This window comes from Pimephales promelas, chromosome 15 (genome assembly GCF_988280905.1).
Source record: "Pimephales promelas chromosome 15, fPimPro1.hap1.1, whole genome shotgun sequence".
Classification (NCBI taxonomy): domain Eukaryota; kingdom Metazoa; phylum Chordata; class Actinopteri; order Cypriniformes; family Leuciscidae; genus Pimephales; species Pimephales promelas.
Window position 1 is genome coordinate 12,168,834 of NC_142783.1, and position 24,567 is coordinate 12,193,400.

The 24,567-nt window shown below is 38.8% G+C and overlaps 1 protein-coding gene across 3 annotated transcripts in view; it reads left to right on the plus strand.

The window, feature by feature from the left end:
* Positions 1-24,567, plus strand: part of akap6 (A-kinase anchoring protein 6) — a 194,284-nt gene that overhangs the window by 99,734 nt on the left and 69,983 nt on the right. For all 3 annotated transcript variants that reach the window (XM_089120155.1, XM_039681812.2, XM_089120154.1), the window contains exons 8-9: positions 4,476-4,609; positions 9,908-10,028. In XM_089120155.1, coding sequence (XP_088976281.1) covers positions 4,476-4,609; positions 9,908-10,028 — 255 coding nt within the window. The remainder of the gene's footprint in view (positions 1-4,475; positions 4,610-9,907; positions 10,029-24,567) is intronic.

Sequence of the window (24,567 nt, forward strand, 5' to 3'; positions counted from 1 at the left end):
ATATTTATTGCCCCATTTGTGTTCTTATACACTCACCTAAAGGATTATTAGGAACACGTGTTCAATTTATCAATAATGCAATTATCTAATCAACCAATCACATGGCAGTTACTTCAATGCATTTAGGGGTGTGGTCCTGGTCAAGACAATCTCCTGAACTCCAAACTGAATGTCAGAATGGGAAAGAAAGGTGATTTAAGACATTTTGAGCGTGGCATGGTTGTTGGTGCCAGACAGGCCGGTTTCATAATCTGCTCAATTACTGGGATTTTTACGCACAACCATTTCTAGGGTTTACAAAGAATGGTGTGAAAAGGGAAAAACATCCAGTATGCGGCAGTCCTGTGGGCCAAAATGCCTTGTTGATGCTAGAGGTCAGAGGAGAATGGGCCGACTGATTCAAGCTGATAGAAGAGCAACTTTGACTGAAATAACCACTCGTTACAACCGAGGTATGCAGCAAAGCATTTGTGAAGCCACAACCTTGAGGCGGATGGGCTTCAACAGCAGAAGACCCCACCGGGTACCACGCATCTCCACTGCAAATAGGAAAAAGAGGCTACAATTTGCAAGAGCTCACCAAAATTGGACAGTTGAAGACTGGAAAAATGTTGCCTGGTCTGATGAGTCTCGATTTCTGTTGAGACATTCAGATGGTAGAGTCAGAATTTGGTGTAAACAGAATGAGAGCATGGATCCATCATGCCTTGTTACCACTGTGCAGGCTGGTGGTGGTGGTGTAATGGTGTGGGGGATGTTTTCTTGGCACACTTTAGGCCTCTTAGTGCCAATTGGGCATCGTTTAAATGCCACGGCCTACCTGAGCATTGTTTCTGATCATGTCCATCCCTTTATAGCCACCATGTCCCCATCCTCTGATGGCTACTTCCAGCAGGATAATGCACCATGTCACAAAGCTCAAATCATTTCAAATTGGTTTATTGAACTTGACAATGAGTTCACTGTACTAAAATGGCCCCCACAGTCACCAGATCTCAACCCAATAGAGCATCTTTGGGATGTGGTGGAACAGGAGCTTCGTGCCCTGGATGTGCATCCCACAAATCTCCATCAACTGCAAGATGCTATCCTATCAATACGGGTCAACATTTCTAAAGAATGCTTTCAGCACCTTGTTGAATCAATGCTACGTAGAAATAAGGTAGTGCTGAAGGCAAAAGGGGGTCAAACACAGTATTAGTATGGTGTTCCTAATAATCCTTTAGGTGAGCGTAGACATGAATGGCATCTCATGTCATGCATCTTGTTCTGAAGAGTGTGGTATTGTTTTTCTAAGCAATTGGAGGGATAACCATAGATAGGGGGCTTCACCCAGTAAACAACACCTTAGCAACACTTTGGCAACAGTTCCTACTTTGTGGTGGCAAGTTTCAGATGAGCAAACACTCAAATTTGGATACATTGAGTGATACATAGCATTTTTGGTTAATTATATACACTAGTGTTCAAAAGTTTGGAGTTTGTAAGATTTGTTGCATAGTTGTGGCATGAAACGCTGCCTGGTGGGTCTTTACCTTATTGGTAGAAATGTCTGTGAATGTATTCGCAGTAGCAAGTCTGTGCCAAGACCAAATACATTAACATTGCCATATCAGCGCAGTCTCATCCCAAGACATCATATAACTGACGTCTTGGGACGTCTTTTGACAATACGTCAACATCCGCCTTTTTAGGGTACCCTTAAACGTCGGTTAGATGACGTTATCGGATCTTAACCCTACCCCAGACCTAAACCTACCCCGTCACCTAACTGACGTTAAAGGTAAAGCGTCAGTTGTATGACGGCCCGGGATCGTCATGTAACCGACGTTTAAGGGTACCCTAAAAAGGCGGATGAAGACGTATGGTCAAAAGACGTCCCAAGACGTCAGTTATATGACTTCTTGGGATGAGACTGTGTTAGCCATATCCATTACCATGCCAGTCTCTACCATACCAATCTCCAGAGAGTTGTCATGACAGAATTAATGTTTTGGGAAAAAAGATTTTTATTCTCAACTTTTATTAGATTAGATTGCATTTATTAGATCAAAAACACAGTAAAAACAGTAATATTGGGAAATATTATTACAATTCGAAAAGAGTATTTTCTATTTGAATATTATTTTGAAATTGAATTGATCTATTTGATTGCAAAGCTACATTTTTAGGTAGCCATTACATCAGTCTTCACTGCATTTTCACATTAAACTTATTATCAATGTTGAAAACAGTTGTGCTGCTGAATATTTTTGTGGAAACCATTATTGTTTTTGTTTTTTTCCAGGATTTATTTTAAATAGAAAACATTTGCAATAACAGTAATGTCTTTACTGTCGCTTTTGGTCAATTTAAATAAATTGTCCTTGATAAATATTTTCATGAACAGTGTTGTAAGTTTTAGTCTAGACGATGAGTGTGTATTATTTTGTGTCAATCGGTATTTGGTATACTTTGGCACTTTTTAAACAAAGTATTCTCTCTTACCGATCTTTAAGGCAACAGTATTTTTGACATTTTCTTTAAAACTACTACCAGCTGTTTAGCTTGTATACATTGATAATGTGAGGTTCACCTACGCTGACATGATGCAGGAAGCGATGATGGCCACATTTTCAGATCGTGATTGACAGTGGAAATGCATGGTGCGTCCCAAAAGACGTCGAACTGACACAGGCATGTAAACAAAAGGGCCCAAAATGACTGGATTCAGCAGACTTTACTGACGTCTTAGTCTCGATTTCACTAGAGGGAAGGCGGTAAGCATTCATCAAATGATTGAATTTATATTGATTCCTGCCATATTAGCAGTTTAAAGCAAGACCTCTTTTGACTGCACGAGAGAGAGAGAGATAGAGAGAGAAAAACAGACAGCACAAGAGGTTTTTGAATGATTCTGTTTGAAATAAGAATACGGGACATTCACACGCAAATCCCTTCAGTCTGCATATCTGAATAAGAATATCTTTAAACGGGACAGGAGGGGGGAGAGCAGCAGGAAATCCAGCCTAACCGTAGTGTGCAGGATCAGGGGGGTTATTTACCACTTCGGCGGGAGGCTACGTGTTCGTGAAGGGGTCGTACGGCAAGCCGAGGGTGGCTGTGGCTGACGTGGAGCACTCCAGCCCATAGCAAAATTAATTAAGCGACACTTTGCTTTTAAGTCAGAGGCTTACATGTGTTTTTCTTTGGTTGACATTGTCTGCCTTGAGATTATGAAAGCTTAGCCTTTATCTCAGACACTGATTGCTCTGCATTGTGGGAACAGGCTCTGCGTACATTATGGCGCGAGGAGACGCATTCATCAATAGCCCGATTTCTCCTTCAAGTGCTGCGTGGATGGCTGTTGAATGTGGGCTTATGTGCATGATATTGATGTTTTTCATATTCACCCATGGGAGCCACATCGTCCACAAGCTCAGACGTATGCATTTAAAGATTACTAATGCATTTCAGCTCTGTGTTTTTAATACAGATGGGGGAGTGAGATCAATGCAAATGCATGTTAGCCACAACCAGCCCCGCAAGCCACAAGAGAGGCAAATCTCTATCACTACAACGTCCTCGACTCGAAACCGTAGTGGCGTGCTGGGCCGAACCGTCCTTAGACTCAAGGTGGCTCGGAGAAATTGCTTTTGTCTGAGGTGGGCATCAGTTATTATTGTGTGTGTAAGCCTCTCCGGTGGGATTGAGTAATTAGGATCCTGACATGGCATCGGCGAGCCATCCGAGTGAATCAAAAATGAAGGCAAATGAAAGCAAATTCCTCCGAGGAGGGAGAGGAGAAGTCGGCACGTTCGCGGCGCTAATTTTCTAGGGCTCCTAGTTAGGTTCATTTCATTCCTCCCAAATGAGCAAAGCGCCCGAGCCCCGGCGTTTGATGCACGCCCAATAAATGGAATGAAAAAGCGACACATCTTTCTGTTGATTTTCTTGTTTATTATCAAGGGTAGCTTTGATTGAGGAGCAGTTTACATTCATGGAATCGTCTGACCTTTCCAGAGGCATCTGCCGAGCAGGCGTCGGGCACTCGGCGGAGAATGCGAAGCCGGCGCGCTTCATAAAGTGTTGAGAAATGAGCAAAAAATCAAAGCCGTCTGTTGGAGATTTTATTGGCTCGTCTCGTATTTTGCACAATAACTGATCTCCGTCAAGCCAATGTAGCCAATTTTCTCAAGCACCGAGGAGAAATACATATTTTTTCCATCTGATTTGAAAAGCAGGTACAAGTGCTTCCTAATCACTGCTGAAAACCAACACACTCCTTTCTGTTATGGAGGGACGCCATTTCAAGCATCTCTCTTTATTGCTGCCGTATTGATTCGGCTAAATGCTATCTGAATTAGTTTAATAGTTTAGCAAGTTTATTGTTTTATAATACTTCTTGAAGTTGGATCAATGACATTGTGGTGATTGTTTTCATAGGGGTTGCTGATATTCTATCTATTCTTTCTCTCCCTTTGTTTTGGTGTCAGCAAGTGGAGGTCCGACAGAGCTATCGGGAGGCTCAGAAAGATGTTCTGGATCAGATGACGGTGAAACTTAAGAACCAACAGTACTGCCCCAACAGCAGAAGTGTCGACTTCACCCTGATGTCCAAGTCCAACAGGTACGATGAGAAAGGTGACCGCTCAAAGCTTAGCTTTTATTTTTTGGTCCTATTCTAAAGCAGCATTACATGGAGAATGCAATCCCAGAGTGCACCGTGACTAGCTCAGTGAAAAAATCAATTCTAGCAGACAAAGTTAGAAACTGATTATTAATGCATTAAATTCTGAGAAGTATTAATTAAAAGTGTGCATGTATAACATTATTGTGGCATTCATCGTCATTTTTAAATCATTTGAGAGCCGGGAAAAATATAGTCTAATGCTTTAGCGTTTGATGATGAAAATGTCCTTTAAATTTCATCTTGTGATATACGTACAGTATATATATATATATTTAGGAATAAAAAACAGCAACATTTAGCTGATAAATGAAATTATTATTTATATTATATATTTTTTAGGATTGTATACGGAAGCCCTGAACCGCAACATAAAAAAAATCTAGCATTTCGAGATTAAAGTCGAAGTGTTTCGAAATTAAAGTCGAAATGTTTCGAGATCAAAGTCGAAGTGTTTCGAGATTAAAGTCGAAATGTTTCTAGATTAAAGTCGAAACGTTGCGAGATTAAAGTCGAAGTGTTTCGAGATTAAAGTCGAAACGTTTCGAAATTAAAGTCAAAACGTTGCGAGATTAAAGTCGAAGTGTTTCGAGATAAAAGTCGAAATGTTTCGAGATTAAAGTCGAAACGTTTCGAGATTAAAGTCGAAACGTTGCAAGATCAAAGTCGAAGTGTTTCGAGATTAAAGTCGAAATGTTTCTAGATTAAAGTCGAAACGTTGCGAGATTAAAGTCGAAGTGTTTCGAGATTAAAGTCGAAACGTTTAGAAATTAAAGTCAAAACGTTGCGAGATTAAAGTCGAAATGTTTTGAGATTAAAGTCGACACATTTCGAGAATAAAGTCAAAACATTATGACAGTCTTCCATAGAAGTGTGTGCATTCATACCAGTGTGCGTCCACTGGCTCAGAGCGCACGCGCGTGTGTGTTTGTGTAAAGAACTGTTTGAACTCCAATGGATTAACACAAAATAGTAGCTTTTTACTTTTATCTGGGCTTTCAACAAAATTCTACACTCATCACACGTGCTAGTGGCAGGGTTTCTGAGGTGTTTTCATGTTCGTCTAGTCAACACTATCATAAGAGTCTCCCTCTTCACTGTAAATATGCTCCGGATACATTTTAAGTGATACATTCTGTATCCAATCATTTGGTCGTATCCTGTGATTTCCTAAGATTTAATAGTTGACTAAAGAGATTCTCTGATATGATTGTAAAGCGCTTTGAGCGTAGGCCTAGTAGACATATGAAAGCTCTACTGTATATAAATGCCCCATTCATTCATTCATTCATTCATAAACCGGATTTCTCCATCCAGTCTGAAAAGTGTTTCCATGTTGGTTTTTTTATAGGCTAAAGTCTATTCCGGCGCAGTATATTTTATAACGTCCTATAATGGTAGCCTAATGCTGGTAGATTGGCAACTGTTGAATTTCCTTTGATGAAACAAAACTCGCTATTGGCCATTATGAATGCATGCGTGTGCGGCAATTTGAGACAATGGCAAGCACACACGCGCAGCTTCTACGGAAGACTATATTCTCGTACTTTCGTCTCTCTAAATATTTCAACTTTACTCTTGAAATGTTTCGACTTTAATCTCGAAATATTTCGACTTTAATCTCGAAATGTTTCGACTTTAATCTCGAAACGCTAGATTATTATTATTTATTTTTTTACAGATTTTTTTTTTTTAGGTTGCGGTTCAGGGCTTCCGTAATTGTATTATTATTGTAGTATTGTAGTATTGAGCACTTTTGAAGTATTGTACATTCACAATGTAAGTTTCACGTCCTCCAAAGTCATTTGTTAGTATTCTTTTTTTCTTTCTTTTTTCTTTCTTTTTTTTCTTACATTCTTTTTTTTAGTAGTACTTAGTACTAGTACTTTTTGATTGAAATATTGGAATTATTGTGTATGTGTTGCAATTTTTTTACATCAAACTACTTACATCAGTAATACTTTTTTGGAAGCCAAGTTTTCTATACCCTTTGGAGCTGTATTTATGTGACTCGTGTTGTTTTCTTGTGTAAAGCGTTGCAAATCCTTCCCTTAAGAGGTTCGATGAGTATTATGAACAGAATACCAATAACTTCCTGGAGTACTTTTTTTTATTTATTTTGTTTTGTTTAAAAATAAATCTTTCCTTTTTATCAATACTGTAGTAGATTAGGTTTATTTTAAGGACTTGATTCAACCTTTCTCTAATGCCACTTAATGGTTGTGATTACAGACTTGCATTATCTTTTTTTTCTCTCCTAAAATGACTAATCCTTTTATTTGTGGTCCATTAGTCCTCTATTCCCCACTCTCTCTCTCTCTCTCTCTCTCCTGATCCAGTAAAGTCCTGAGTGTTAACCGCAGAGTCCGGACCGGACTCCTTGCCTTGGCTTTGAATCAAACATCGTTTTAATCCTTTTAAGCTTCTCGTCGTAATGATTTATTTTGCAGTAAAAAACCCATAATGATCCTTTGAATTTTAATGATGAGCTGCCTGCTCAAGGATTCATTGTTTTGACTCTTTGGCCCTTACCTTTACATGGAAACATGTCTTAAGGGAGGCGCTGTCGAATTCGATGGCCTCCGGTGCCTCTCTCCAGCTCGCCGGTCTCATCAAGAGCTGCCGCCCACCGCCGCGTCTCCCAGCATCCCCTCGCACCTGATACAAACTGGACGCCTGCCATTCAGAAATCAAAAGCCCTCTCCAGAAGAGAAACACAACAGACAGCAGTGAAAAGGAGATGTTGAGTCCCCGCATTAGGCGCCAGGGATTAGCACCATAAATTAAAGTGCTCTTTCTATAAAACTGTCACTTCGTATGAGATGTGAGGGGTGTCAATACAGCCAACCTTTCCCTGTGAGGCTCAGGGTGAACTGTGATGAATTAGACCACCTCCCCCCTCTTAGAAAGGTGGCGGCAGTGCTGAGTGGGGGGCACATTGACGTTAAATGGATTTGAAAAGAAAGAAAGATGGAGAGGCATCCATTTCTGTCTCACAGGAGTGTCAGTGCTACGTTGACCCGGTTTCAAGTGGCTAACGGCTAATGCGTGTCAACTAAATCGCTCCATGAGTAGAACGAGATCTAAAGAACAGGTGGATGAATCTCACAAGACCCTTCAAGTTTTAAAAAAGCAATAGAAAGGAATGAGACATTGTCTTTTGCTTAAACAGAATGAACAGGTTTTTTTTTTTTTTTTGAAATAGCACTATAAATTAAAATTAATAAAGTAAATTTATAAATAATTTGTACATATTGAAATACTCATCCCTTTTTTAAAACCCAATAGCCTTTAGTTGGCTTAGGAAAAGAACATTCACATCTGGAGAGTATTTGATTGGAAATGCTTAATGTTAGTCAACATTTTCCTCAGAAGAGAAAAATGTTGGAGTTTTGGAGTACGATAACATATTAAAAAACTTAATTGTATCTTTATATGTACTTAATTTAAAAGAAAGCTTATTTTTAACATAAAGTTTGCATTATTGCGGCATTATTTCCATTAACTTTTTTCGCCCCTAATTTTATTATAACCGTATTATTGTATATAGTACTAATGTGACTATATATATATATATATGCATTGTCCCTTTTAAATAAATAAATAAATAAATAAATATACATCTCGTGTATATTCTGTAGTGTTATATATATTATATGTAGTATTACATAATGCACTTACATACGTTATATATAATATGTGTATGATATTTAGTACTAGATAATATAAAATGTGTATAATCCTATCGGTTTTATTGTATTATTAACAATTTGATGATAATAATTGGGAAAGGTTAATGTTAAATTTCAAGATTAATCACAGTAATGAGAATGTGAGAGGAAAATGTGCATCATCATGAAAATAATATAACTAATTTCTTTTTCATAAAATAATTTTTTTTTTTTTTTTGATTATGGGGGACCCCGTTTTTGTGAGATTCACCCGAGTGCAGGTTTCAATCTTTAAATGAGTTCTTGTTTTAGAGGAAAGGACGTACAATCATTCTGCTCACAAACCAAAGCGAGCAGGAGAAAATGATGCTGACAGAACAATATCCCATGATGCACGTTTGCTAAATGGATCTTGCATATATTTTTTTTTCTCCTAGTTGTTTTTCGTTATTTGTTGTTAATGTTGTTTGGATGCCCCGAGAGCTTGTTTTACAAGCATTTAGATTTATGTTAGTGAGAGAGAGAGAGAGAGAAAAAAAAGAGTACGAAAAACAATACGGTATGCAAGAATACAGAAAGATGCTGTTTAACTCACAAACAGCATATTGAGTTTTAATATCAGTCGAAGAACGCAGTGCCTCAGGGAGTCTTCAAACTTCCGCCGCACACGTCTGACTGTTTCTAATTTGCTGTCTTTGCCGTTTTGTTCTGATCAATGTCTTGCGTACAAACACGGCTCAAATTTTCACATACTCCCCAATGTCTTTTTGTTTAATCAGCGCCTGCTTGGAAATGCTAATTCGCAGCACTATCCTTGTTGAAATTTCATCCGTGCTAGCATTCGATAGCGCATTCCTGTTTCTTTTGTGCCTGCTCTGAATTGAAATAAAACAGAAATGTTGATTTTTCTCCCGCACCCTTGTTTGATCGTTATTTGTGTAATCTCATTCACAGTTTTTCTTCTTCTGCGACAACAGGAGCGCTTGTAAAAGCGAGAGGGGGGGAGAATGGTGCTAAGTTTGACAGAACTGTCAAAGCGCTCAAAAGCTGTGCAAATTCCAAACAATTTTCCGACTAATGTTTCTAAACATGCGGGCCTCCTGCTGAGGCGCAAATCTAAGCAAAGCTCAGTCGCTAATATGTTTGTTTGTGCATGTGTGTTGATGTTCTGTAATGAGCGTGCGGCTGTAGTGTAGTGTAAACGTGTGCACGTACAATCATCCCAGTGCTGTTAAAAAACATGGAATGCGCCTCACCGTCGAGCTGACGGCAGCGTTGAGCACGAGGGAGGTGAAGTCATGTTTAATTAAGACGCTCTGCCTCACGAGCCGTCACTCAGAGCGCAGGTTAAAGATCCCTTGTGCTCCCGGACTCTTTTCACACTTCACATACCCACGACGCACTGCGCCTCGGTGCACCGCCCGCTAACGGGCTAGTGTAATTACCTCCGCTTGTCAAATATTCACCCAGTAAAATATGTCTGTACACCGTCTCTCCAGACCTCACCTGAGCCGGTGAAGCTGTGAACTACTTTCTGCCCGTCTCATATTTCTTCTTTTCAATCCAGCCTATCAGAGTTCGAGGCAGAGTACCAGGAGCTCTGGGATTGGCTGATGGACATGGAATCCATAGTGACGGACAGCCATGACCTGATGATGTCGGAGGAACAGCAGCATCACCTGTATAAGGTAAGCGTGTCTTTTGCATTTAAAATTGCTGACTACAGTCGACTCGATGTACGTGAAGCTGGTCTTGAAAATGTTCCACATTGGGGAAGAGATCACTCCATTATTTACTGGAATATCATTCCAGACTCTTCTGACTGGAGACACCCCTCGCTGCAGCCTGTAGCACGATGACGTAGCTGGATGGTCCAATACGTAGTGGATGGATGTGTGTGTTTTGGTGACGTCATTTACGCATGCGCAGTGCTGATCTCTGATTATAATTCGAATGCATTGGTTTTAAGTGATATGTAAGCTCAATATTGTACTGAGATGATGTTCAAACTGTGTTGTATAATACTGTTAAATAATTATAAGTAATTAGCCTATTGATGAATAAGTAAGGAAAATGCTAAAGTAATAACAGCATGGGGAAAATAAATCTTGTAATAATAAACTCGCATTTATGTTATACATTCAGAATTGCGAGTAAAAAGGTCAGAATTCTGACTTTATAGCACACAATTGCGACTTTATTTCACGCAATTCTGTCTTTATAACAAGCGATTGAGGCTTTATTTCATCTAATTCTGTCCTTATAACATGCGATTGAGGCTTTATTTCATCTAATTCTGTCCTTATAACAAGCGATTGAGGCTTTATTTCATCTAATTCTGTCCTTATAACATGCGATTGAGGCTTTATTTCATCTAATTCTGTCCTTATAACATGCGATTGAGGCTTTCTTTCACCTAATTCTTTCTCTATAACATGCGATTAAGGCTTTATTTGACCTAATTCTGTCTTTATGACATGCGATTGAGGCTTTATTTCAAGCAATTATGTCTTTATAACATGCGATTGAGGCTTTATTTCACCTAATTCTGTCTTTATAACATGCGATTGAGGCTTTATTTCACCTAATTCTGTCTTTATAACATGCGATTGAGGCTTTATTTCAACTAATTCTGTCTTTATAACATGCGATTGAGGCTTTATTTCACCTAATTCTGTCTTTATAACATGCGATTGAGGCTTTATTTCAAGCAATATGTCTTTATGACATGCGATTGAGGCTTTATTTCAAGCAATTATCTTTATAACATGCGATTGAGGCTTTATTTCACGCAATTCTGACTTTATATCTCACAATTCTGAGAAATAAAGTCTGCGAAAAGTATACTCGCAATTGTAAGGAAAAAGTCGCAATTATGAAAAAAAAGGTTTTATTCTGAAAGCTCTGAAAATAAGAGCTTCGCTCGTGACCATATTTAAATGTATTCTTGGAAGATCAACGATTGTTCACCAACTCTCTAACTAGGCCTATGAATTCTTAATGTGTATGTGCCATCAGCGTTTATCACAGGATCGCGTTTAAAGTCTGTTTAGAGAGAACGGTGTCATCCCCTAATTTAATAACAAATTATCATTTCGACAGAATCAAAACTAACTAGCTGTAAAATAACAATATTCATGAACCGCTATAAAGCAAAAACAATCTGTTACATTAAATTAAAGCTGCTTTGAAACAATCTAAATTGTTAAAAGCGATATATAAATCAAGATGACTTGACTTGACTAGTGCGCATGCGCGTGTTACAGGGTCCAACACGTATTGGACCGTCCAGCTACGTCATCGTGCTACAGACTGCAGCGAGGACCTCTTGTCTGACTGTCGTTCTTCCATGGGGCATAAAGGAAGGTATTTTGCAGAATGTCCTGAGTGCTATTTTTTTAACTAGGTCTGTCAAGCTTTACAAACGGCACGTTAAAAATATCATAAATGTACTTTTTGCAGAAGATTGCAAAGTCTTCTGACTGATCCATGTCATAAACAGAACAAAAGTTCAGTAAAAATCTTAAATGAAATTCTCATCAGAATGTGTTGCATCAAGTATGAAGTACTTATGGTTGGTGTTTTTGGAGCTTCATTTCACAATATAAGGAAGATTGTGTTGAGAAAAGTAACTGTTCAACAAAGGAAAGAAAGTTATATTGAATTGGGACGACATGAGGGTGAGTAAATGATGACAGGATTTTAATTTTGAGTGAACTATTCCTAATTTGGGGGAAAAGGGCAAGTAGGGTGAGGTGTCTTACTGGTTAACAACTGGGGCCAGGTTTACTAACAGCTTGCTCGAGAGCAAACCCTCTTTTGCCGTTGAAAAAGAGGAGAGTATTTAAATGAATCATGCAAGGTGATTTACTAAGGTTTGCGCTTGTCAATTTACTGGTGTTTACGGCATTATTTACCATCCCCAAAAAAGCACATCTTAAAGGGATAATTCACTTTGAAATTAATTTTTGATATGTTTTAGCTTACCTCAAGGGCATCCAAGATGTAGGTGTCTTTGTTTCCACAGTATCTTCAATTTTGACATATTTCAGTCAAACCGTTGCTGTCTATCCGTCATACACTGGAGGCAAAGGGGGTCCACCAAAAAGCATGCACAGAGAAGTCCAAATTAAACATGATTTAATGACTCGTAAATGTAAGTACACATTGATGGCCTAATACACGAAACGAGCGGTTTTGGTGAGAAAACGAACAGTATTTATACGTTTTTACTTTGTGTAATCCAAGTGATCTGAATCAGTTGTTCAATGTCCAAGTGAACCGAACTGAATCAGTTCAATGTTACGCCGTAAGTGATCGCTTGCGTGTGACGTCACTCAATATTTACTCGGAGATTTCGGAAGTTTTACCTTTTACTAAACATATTTAGATATACCGAAATCGTCTTTCATTGCGGTTTCCCGTATATCTAAATATGTTTAGTGAAAGGTAAAACTTCCGAAATCTCTGTATAAACAAAGAGTGACGTCGGCGCACAAGCGATCACTTCAAGCGCATGCGCAGACCGAAGCGCCCGTGCCGTCAGATCATTTTGTCATGGCTATGATTACAAGAGGTAAAACGATATAAATACTGTTCGTTTTCTCACACAAACCACTCGTTTCGTGTCTTAGGCCATCAATGTGTACTTACATGTACGAGTCATTAAATCGTGTTTCATTTTGACTTCTCTGTGCATGCTCTATGAGGTGAACCGATTGAGGACCCCCTTCACCTCCAGTGTATGACTGACAGACAACAACGGTTTGACCAAAAAATGTCAAAATTGAAAATACTGTGGAAACAAAGACACCTACATCTTGGATCCCCTTGAGGTAAGCTAAAACATATCAAAAATTAATTTCAAAGTGAACTATCCCTTTAAACCAGATGCTAACTGGTAGATTGCGTTGGTCATTATGGAAATGATCTGACTGCGTCTGTGTTCTTTAATTTGCGTGTCGATAGTAGATCACGCGCTGAACTTTCCACTTTTTTGGAATTGCTCTCTCATGCTAAATTGCCCTGTTTAGTAAATCTGGCCCCTGGTCCGTTAAAGCTGCAGTCCGTAGCCTTTTTTGGATTAAAAATGATCCAAAATACATGTTTGAGAAAATACATAATCAGCCTGTTTTTAATTCCAGTGGTACTGGTGGATTTCCGCGAGAGATTCGAGCATGTCTTTTTGTCATTGTGTCACATCTGTACACATCAACCATTGTGCTCTCGGGCAAAACTTTTACATTGTGTCCTAGAATATCTAGCTGCAAAAATGACAAAAAGCACCTTAAAAATGACTTGAAAGTATCATGTATTTCCTAAAAAAATAGTGAAGTTATGCTCATTGCTTGCATCTGGATTGACATTGATAACTTTGGATATAGGTAAGAACAAATTGGACTACTGGTACTTTTATGTTTGTGTTTTTTAGACTGCATTTCCCATTTTAAGATCATGTCAGAAAAGTTCAATAAATAATTGTGTTCAACAGAAGAATGTAAATCACACTGGTTTGGTGAGTAAAAGGTCGTTTTTGGGTGATATCTCTGGGAAATGGCAAGTGGGATGAGGTGGCTCGTGGTTAAAGATCCAGGCCAGTAACCCAAAGTTTGTACACTATCGGTGATTTTTTTTTAATTGTTAATGTTTTTGTAAGAGTAATAATGAAAGGTTTTTGAAAGAGTTCTCTTATGCTCATCAAGGCTGAATTTATTTGATCAAAACAGCAATATTTGTGCAATACTATTGTGATTTAAAGGAACTTTTCAATTTTCCGATTTTTTTTTATATATTTATTCCTGTGAGGAAGCTGAATTTCAGCAGCCATTACTTCATACAGTCTTCAATGTCATGATCAGAATGATCATCGTTCTAATATGCTTATTTGGTGCTCAAAACAGTTCCCATTCAGTCGGTCAACTCGGTACAACACAATACTATGGGATATCGCGCTCTAGCGCCACCTGCTGAAGACACCTATATTCACGCCTGAAAGGCCAATGGCGCATGACGACGTGGGCGGGGCTACCTGCCCACAGCATATAAATGCGGTCGTATGCGTCATTCCCTTTGTTCTTCAGCTCTTCACCGTGCTGTTGAAACACCAACACGCCACATTTTCGCAGGAATAAAAGCCCTCAGTGGTGATTCTTGTCGAAAATAAGGCAGAAAGAGAAAACTTTTAGCTCAAGTTCAGCTTGGCTGACAAATGGCTCATAAGTTTTTCTGTTTTTTTCTCAAACAGAAATGTTAAAACATGCCATTCACAGGAAACCCATGGTGGTTACTCTTGTTGAAAGGAAAGGCATAAAACAGTTTTTGCTGATTAATATTTTGTTAAAGCTACACTGTGTGATTTTCACCCCCATCTAGTGGTGAAAAGGTATATGAACATCCAGTGAATATTAGTTTCTGTTCCTCTCAATTCCGATTTCGTTTTAACTCCTACGGTGGCCAATGTAGTCCAAGATTAACATGGCTTCCAGTTCGACCTCGTCCATGAGTGTTAACTCAAACGTAAACGTGAAAGGCGAAGCTTGAATTAACGGGTCTGTCCCTCTTTGGCTAATGTACTTTCAAGATGGAGCGACCGACATTAGAACCCCTTACCCGTATGTATTTTCAATGGCATATTATACACTCACGAGAATACTTTATTACTTGAACGAACTAAATATACATTAATGAGCACATATATTTTTGAAAGAACTAAGTCTTTTTAGCTATAATAAACTAAAAGGGTTACACAGTGTAGCTTTAAAATTCCCAAGATACCATGTTCTAGCAGTTATGGCATGTCAGGCATTTTTAGAGGCTTAATTACTCCACCCACCTTAAAACTCATTGGACCAAAAATAGTCCTCTGCATATCAAAAATGATCTGATTGGCTGAGATTGTTCACTTTGCATGCGGTTCACTGTAGACAGACAAATCGCTTCTTCGTGAAAAATTGGTGTTAACCCGCAGTTTTCTCCAGGGAGTCAGTCCCTGTTAACTACATGTACTGTTAGTCACTTTGAATGAGAAATAGTGTGCTGAATCATGTATCATTTTAATTCTTTCTTTCTTATCTTGAACTCTGAGCATATAATGCAAAATGTTAAATTATAGGTTTATCAGTAATATTTCAAATGAGCCTTGACTTTTGATTCTCTTAAACCAATTTAGCAAAACCACGGCTGAATATTACAATACTGCGAGTCGGCGATTAGATTGTCTTCCATTTCAATCTCTGTCATCATGTCACACTTTCTACAGCCAGCCAGACTCACTTTGTCATTTTAACACATTTCAGTAAAACGTTCATTTCAGAGGAACGAGAGAGGGAAATAGAAAGAGTGCAGAGCAGAGATAGTACCTCACCCTGTTTACAGTCCATGAATTTTTATTAGTCCCAGATAAAGTGGCCTGTATTGTGTTAGGTCAATATGTTTGTTCATGATTAAAACAAACTGATTTTGCTCCTCCGTATTGATTGCATGCCCACCCGCCCTAATAAATATGTACTGGGCCTCCATGTTCTTTATCAGCTTTTTTTTGCGGGATTCTCCTGTGAAGCGTTATCAGCCCTCTATGTGGGATTGATCAGGAGAGGGGTACACGTGTAGCCGGGACGGCGTGCTGTTTGCCCATGCTGGGGGAGTTTATCGTGAAGGGGGGAAAAAAAGAGGGGGAGGCAGAAAGCCAGACTCGCCGGGAGGCAGGGGTCGTAAATCAGCCTCATTTAGGCTTTCTTTACCGGACTGATTCCGACACTTGTCATCCTCCGATTGCTCCGAGCATATGGCATATTTCAAAAGAGCAGATTGTGAATCATAAAGAAATGAAATTAATACCCCCCCACCCCAACCCCACCCCATACTCGGACTGGAAACAACCCCTAATGACGAGAGAAATAACGACACGCCGGCGGCCCCCTCTTCCTCTTCCTCCTCTCTCCCCTCTCTCCTCTCCAAAACGGCAGAGGTCATGTTCAAGGTCAGAACTAATCTTCGCGCTCATCGGGCGCACTGACCCCGCCATTTGTCATATCTTACAGTAAGATGAAACTGAGGAAAGATCAGCCTGTTTTCTGCTCTTTCTTACTCTTGGAGTATGTACTAGCACACTATTTTTGCTTTATGCCTGTATCTGTATACGTGAAAAACGTATATGACCTGCTATGTTTATCAAAATGTGCAGTATACATTTAGAGCTCACTGCGTAGAATATGAGAAGACATCTAAACCTTTATTAGTCTGAACAAATGAAGAATTTATTATAAGAATTCTATATTTATTACCAGTACATTTTCCGTTATGTTTACTTTACGGTCATGTCCTTCAACCTTAAAACACAAAAACACACTTAACCCTCAGACGGTCTTTGTTTCGGAGTCACATCCTGCGCCTTCCCGGTCAGAAGTGACCGGATACCTAAAAATGAAATTTCCTCTATCCCAGTAAAACCAATGCAATTTATTTTTGTTCTATAATATTTATTCTTTTTAATTTAGTATTTTGAGACAATTTGATTGAATTTATTAATATTTATGCAATATTTATGGTCTATTTTTGCCATGGAAAAATATATATATTTTTTCAATATATTATTTATTAATTTTTTTTTCTTCAAAAAATTAGTAATGCAGTGTTTAGTTTAATATAGAGTCTAGGCCTTCAGAAAAAAAAATAAAATAAGAAAATTAGCCCCATCTGGTTACAGTATAGAGAAAAAGCGTAGAATCATGGTGTAACCACTAGATGGCATGTAGCTCTCTATGGAGAGGCGTGTGAATTCCCCAGCTGTTTATGAACACAATTTTTTTTTTTTTGGTGGATTTGAATATATAGTTGAAACACTCCCAAAAAACGATTTCTTATTAAAAAAAAATGTAAAAAAATAAATAAATATTTTTTTTGTGTTTTCGTCAATTTCCCATTCATTTCCTATGGGGGTCATTTTTGACCAAAGACCACAAGTGTGTCTATTTTTTTTTACAACCACTTACCATGCTCGGATCATGACCTCAATTTTTTTTGTATTCACATACCTAATGCCATAAAAGTCACCAAGTTTCATAACATTCCGATGAAGCTGTGATTTTTAGAAATTCAAAACAGAAAATTTTCCCTGTCATAAATGACCGAAGACCGTCTGAGTGTTTTAAAACACCTGTGGACAATCCTTCGTATCAACTTGATTCATTGGACCCTGTAATGCTCAGTGTGCAGTAAGCAATACAACAGTATTCATGTCTGTACATAACCTTCGAAATGCATCTCAACTGACCATTTGTCTCAGAGATTGCTGACTTGTTACAAAAAATCGTAGTTTGACCAAAATAGCTGCCATTGTTGTCTGTTCCTTTCAGAAAACAACCATTGATGTGTTTTTAGCACTCTCAACCAATTAACCTGTAGTCTGCTCATCTTTTGTTTGCTCCATGTCAGGCATCAATCAGACGTTAGCTTGTTAACCGTTCCTGCGCTGGAAGCATCAGTATGTGTGTATGTGTTATGTGTACCTTTGACACACACTGACATGCTGAATAGATCTTAGTCTAATCTAACACGCTCTAATGCGCTTGCTGATCAAAGCTCGGCTCAGCCAAACCATACATGTTCTCTTGTGCACGCTGCCCTGCAGATGTATTCCTTTCTTACTGGTTTGTTCGTTCATGCTCTACCTTTGAGTGCTGAGGATTATTAGGCATTGTTATCTGTCTTTATGCATGCGAAATTAAAAACGAATCTGTTTCTTCAAAGCTGTTGAATCTGTCAGAACATGTCAAATGCAACGTAATTTTCTGTTTGGATTCTGAACTCTATGCTTGATTGTGTTTTGATGGCTCATGTAGCGTTTCTTCAAGACTTCACAGAGCTGATTAGTGGTTTATCAGTCCACACTACTGCGTTTTCGTTTAAAAACTGGGTATTGAACTGGGTAAAAACTGGGTATAAAAGCCGGGTATTTAGAGAAACGAATATTTTCCCCCTCTCCGTTTTCAATAATAACATTGTGCACACACCCGCATAAATACGCCGTCGAGCGCCATCATAACTATGCCAAACCTATTGGCGGCAGTGTAGGGAGAAGGATCAAGCCCATCAGAATCGACAAGAGAGAACCTAAAACGCCATTTCTCCCAGTTCACACGACAACACATAACCGGCGTTTTCAGAAATCTCCAATTTGGCCGAAGTTTTTAGATCGTTTTCTGTGATAAAAACGGGGTTTTCGTGTAAATAAGAGGTCAAACCGAAGGGAAATATCTGCGTTTTCCCTTCATGTAATCGGGGCCTACAACGGAAAAAACGAAGACCTAAAACGTAGAATTTTAGAAACGCTGCAGCTCCGTTTTGCGTTTTAATTCTCCGGAGGGCGTTTTAGTGAAGACGGAACAAAACGAAGGACTTTCGAAACGCTGACGCAGAGGCTCACGTGATTTGGTGTCATCAGTCATGACTTGTCCTTTCCTGATTCGTCAGTCACTCATCACATGACCCGTTTCCTGTTTACACCGGCATGCGCACGCCCAGTGTTGGTGAATGGTCACGTGATCTGCGTTTTCAGTCGTTTTAATGTGGACGGAGATCAATACTAATATGCAGATAAAACGCTGGTTTGGACTGAGATCGCATTCGTTTTAATTCTCCGTTTTTAAACAAAAACGCTGTAGTGTGGGCGGGGCCTTAGACTCCATCTTAGTTGCGGTGGTTAGCAAACAGTGATGCATTACCGCGCGAGCCCCCTTCTGGGTTGGAGTGTGGTTTGCCTGTTACTGACTTTATTTGTCTTCTGACAGCATGCACCATGTTACGGACGAATACATGAACCGTTACACCCCTAATATATACCCTAATCTTGTAATTTTTATTATATAGTATTAAATATTTTTTAGCATAATATTTATTTATTTATTTCAGGGTTTTTTCATATAGAAGATAAAGCCAATTTTGCATTTGTGAAATGATTTTAATGAAAATGAACCTTCTTTCTAATCTTTCTTATTCCATTATGACCTGAAGATGTGAGATTCACCCAAACACAGGTAGATTTCTGTTGTTGGGAAGGTCAGGAATTCTCCTCGATTGATGCTGTTCCTTTGTGATAAAGTGCAGGGATGTTTGTTGACGTGTTGCTCTGTGTCAGGAGTGTGAAGGCAGTAGAGCAGGCATCTGTGTGTGTGTGTGCGTGCTGGTGGAGCGACAGAGGCTGTGTGTGAGTGTGACACATTGCTGCTTTATAGAGCCGGAGCAGGTGGTATTTAATGGGAATCACAACATCACAGCGCCTTCTCCTGTGTGTGTGTGTGTGTGTGTGTGTGTGAGTGTCTCGTCACTCCTCTCACACTTTCCCTCTTTCTCCTTTGTCTCTCTCACTCTTTAATTTTCTCTCTCACACATTCCAGAACTCCAAAACCTAGTAAGCTGCTTTCCAGTATATTGTCTACATAGTCAGCTGCCTTCCAAGACATAATTTACTGTACATCAATGCTTATCAACTGGTTTTGCTTCAAGACTCTGATTTTACATTAGACACAAGTGGCCACTAAACCACAGTACTGAAAAAAAAAAATGTTATGAATGCTATGAATATTTTGAATTTGCTTTCATTTTTATAGTTGCAGTTTTCATGTGATATTGTAATTTTTCTATAAATATTTTTTTTATAGCTTGAATTTATATTTATTTCAGTTTTATTTTTTAGCAATGCTAGTCAGTTAGTTGCTGACAGGATTATTCTTTTCATCTAATATTTATATTTTATTGTATTTTACTTCAGCTAATGAAAAGGATTTGTAATAGTTTTAGTCAATGAAAACAACACAATCAAATACTAAAATGCTTTAATATTGCCATGGACTGCATTGTGAATTTGTTAATGTTTTTAAGTTGATGGATGGTGTGATACTCTAATCTTAAAAACATAAAAATAAATGTTTTTTGTAATAGCCTTCTCGTACCTATAGTGCCCTGAAATGCTGTCTAGGAAGGCAGCGCAATAAGTTCTGAAACACAGCTGAGCTCCCACACACATACACTAAAGAAATAACCATTTCCTCCTGTTATGACTCTTTCCAAAGACCCCCACATTGACGGTATGTGCTGAATATGGTGCCGATACTGTTGGGCACACCTGCATGCGCCATTACCCACAGACACACACACACACACACACACAGCATTTCTCACAGCACTGTATACACACGCAGTAGCCTCAGTAAGTATGTGCTAATGTAGGTAATCGCTAATGGACATTTGCTCAATTTGATTGCATTGTGCTTGTTTATCTTGTGTTGTTCCATTTCAGCTGCTGTGGTCGGATTTACTGGTGTTGGTCAATATGTTTTCTATAGGGTGAAATAAATCCCCTTCCTCTGAAAAGCTTTTGAATAGAGTCTTTAGTATTATAGAATTTAATATTTCCGTGTCACCAGGTGCTGTTTGAAAACACTGTGGCGTGAATTTACACCAGTGTTCAAAAGTTTGGGGTCAGTAAGATTAAAGATATTTATAATGTTACAAACGCATCCACAAAAGTTGCAAGCATATCATTGATAATAATAAGAAATGTTTATTGAGCAGCAAATCAGCATAGTAGAATGATTTCTGAAGGATCATGTGACACTGAAGACTGGAGTAATGATGGAAACTCAGCTTTTACATCACAGGAATAAGTAAAATGCATTCAAGTAAAATCAACTCAAACAGTAGTGGATTTTTAATTGGTAAAAAAATGTCTGCGCTGCTTTAGCAGGAAAAAAGTGACTGTTCACTGTGAGAGAGAAAACAGCATGGTGTGAGATGTTTGCAGATTTGAGCAGGAGTTTAGGTGTCATTGATGTTTAGTTATCAGTGTATTGATAACTCTGAGATGGCTGACCCAGCACACGCTTCACTAGCTCACAGTGATCTCACACCTACTCATCCAATATCCAGAGAGCACAGCCTTTATCGTGTGTGTGTGTGTGTGTGTGTGTGTGTGTGTTGGTGCCAGGGACTCGACACAAAGGGCCTAGTGTTAAGGCGCTCTCTCTTCTTCTCTCTCTTCCTCCTCTCTTTCACCCTCTACAACCTTTCTTTTATCCGTTTATTTCTCTTATTTTTCCTTCCTTCCTTTCTTTTCTTTCTTACTACTTACTCTTTTCTCTTCCTCATTTCCCTTCCTCTTATTCTTTCTTCATACTAATCTCCCTTCCTTCCTTCCTTCCTTACTTCCTTTCCTCCCTTCCTTACTTCCTTTCCTCCTTCCTTCCTTCCTTCCTTCATTCCCTCCTTCCTTCCCTCCTTCCTTCCTTCCTTCCTTTCCTCCTTCCTTCCTTCCTTCCTTCCCTCCTTCCTTCCCTCCTTCCTTCCTTCCTTCCTTTCCTCCTTCCTTCCTTCCTTCCTTCCTTCCTTCCTTCCCTCCTTCCTTCCCTTCTTCCTTCCTTCCTTCCTTCCTTCCCTCCTTCCTTCCTTCCTTTCCTCCTTCCTTCCCTTCTTCCTTCCTTCCTTCCTCCCTCCCTCTCTTCCTTCTTCCTTCCTTCCTTCCCTCCTTCCTTCCTTCATTCCCTCCTTCCTTCCTTCCTTCCTTCCTTCCTTCCTTCCTTCCTTCCTTCCTTCCTCCCTCTTATTCTTTTAATGCCCCTTTTTTCTTTTTTCTTCCCTTCTTCCCTTCCTTTGTATTCATTTACACCCTATTTTTTGGCTTGCTTCATGTATTTTTTTTTTGTTTTTTATTCAATGTTTCTTTCTTTCCTTCCTTCCTTCCTTCCTTATATTCTTTCATCTTATTTTCTTTGCTATTTTCCTTCCTTCCCTTCTTCCTCCAATTTTTTTTCATTTTTTTCCTATTTTTTCCTTCCTTCCTTCCTTCCTTCTTCATATTCTTTCATTTTATTTTTTTCTTTGCTATTTTCCTTCCTTCCCTTCTTCCTCTAATTTTTTCATTTTTTCCTATTTTTTCCTTCCTTCCTTCCTCTATTTTTTATTTTTATATTATTTTTCCCTTTCACTATTTTCTTGCTTCATTTTTCTTTTCTTTCTTCTCTTTTTATCCTATTCTATCCCCCTTCCTTCCTCTTACCTTTTTTTTACCCTATTTTCTTTTCCTTCCATTTTATCTTTTTTTTTACCTTATTTTCCTTTTCTTCCGCTTTTTCATCCTTCATCTTATTTTCCCTTCCTTTAATATATTTAATTATTTCTTTCTTTCTTTCTTTCTTTCTTTCTTTCTTTCTTTCTTTCTTTCTTTCTTTCTTTCTTTCCTTCTTTCTTTCTTTCTTTCCTTCTTTTTTTCTTTCTTTCTTTCTTTCTTTCTTTCGCCCCATGTGTGCGCGTCTATGCGCCAGATGGCTGCTCGTGATGCGAACGAGCATTAAAAAAGCGAGAGACATTGCACAGGGGAGAGATGCAACAAGCCTGCTAGTTGTTGGAAGCAGACTCTGAGATCAAGCTCTGCCCCTGGTCAAAGAGCTGTTGGGAGATCAGTGGTGGCTGTCACATCCCAGAGTCCGCCTGACCGCCCCTCCCTCCCTGACAATCAACATTAGACTAAAATAAAGCCTGTCGCTCCCTCCTCTGAATCTCTTATAGCGACTCATTCTGACCAGATTTATGCGCAACATGACGACTCGATGCGGAGCCGCACGACGCCTGTGAAAAGAGAAATGCAGTTTGTCAGGAGAGACAGCCATACAGTCCTCACACCCCATGAATAATTGAAAGGAGGGATAGAGGAGAAGGAAGAGACACCTGGAGAAAGAAAGAGGGAGAAACGGGGGGATGACAGGAGGTGTAGGAGACACGTCAGAGAGACAACGAGTGAGGGGGATATAGACAGGGACAGACAGGGAAAGAAAGAAAGAGAGAGGGGGACAGACACTACACAAGCTCTCTGAAGGATCCAGTTTCTTCAGCGTGACTTTAGCAGGGTTGAGTAATAAATAATGTTCTGCAGTTCTCACCCTTTACAAGGTACATGTTTGTGTGTTTTCTGATATCTAAAAGGTAATGGTTAATGTCACACACCTCTCTTATTAGCAGCCAGTGATCTATTATTCTTTAAAGTCTTGGCTGAAATGTACATTACTCGTACTCGTACTCAAGCAGGCTTCCCCATGTTTAAACCTGGTGGGCAGCAGAGGTTGTGCTGCAAAGAATCATCATCCGTCACTTTGACGAGCGGGTTGTAAATTTTCCGTTATGCTGTATTTGTATTCTTCCGTAAATATTGTAAAGCTTGTTATCTTTTAAATGACAGTGATATCACAAGAACTTACCAAGCGCTTTGTAGTGAGTTTCTGACACTGCCGCGTTGCTGTCTGGTCACCCAATTTAATGAACAATATTCCATGAATTATTCCACTGGACTAGTCTTGGAATCTTTCATTTTTTTTATCTTTAATAAATCTTTAATAATCTTTAATTAATCTATCTTGTAGTCTGTTTTCACTGGGAAGATCCACCCCCCCCCCCCCCCCTTTTTCTTTTAATTCCTGTTGCTATAGTTTACTGTTGAAATAATGTTTATATATTCATATTTTGATTAGCATTTAAATGATTTTATTTTCAGTAATGTTCAAAACTTTTAGTAAGATTTTCAAATTTCAAAAAAGTCTCTTGTGCTCATCAAGGCTGCATATAAAACAGTAAAACAGTAATATTGTGAAATATTATCAAAATTAAAAATTTCTGTGTGAATATATTGTAAGAAGTGTTTTTTCTATTTTCAGCAGCCATCACACCAGTCTATTGTCACATGATCAATTCAACCTCAGCAAAAACATTGTAGCGCAACCAATGTATAACAATGTTTATGTATTTATAAATGTGAATACGATTTGAGAAATATAGTGGAGATTGGAAGATTTTTTAGCAAATTAGGTGCAGCAAGTGATTTCTGAGAAACACTGTTGATATTTTTTATAATCGACACCCAAACAAACACCCCCCTCCCTTCATTGCTCCACCCCCAACATAACAAATACACAATGCAACACAGGCAACAACAAACACCTGGTGGATCAGACAACTCGTGCAAGTATAGATGAATCGGTAACGCTTCCTTTTACAGTACAGTACTTACAGTGTACTTACCTAGAAAGTACTGGCTAATATAAGGTAAGTACGTACATGGAACAGGTGTAGGTTCAGGGTTAGTACTAGTTATTACCCAGTAATTGTAGTTACTAAAATAAGTACATAGTATTTACATGGGTAACTGGACTGTAAAAGGAAGCGTTACCGATGAATCAACTGTGA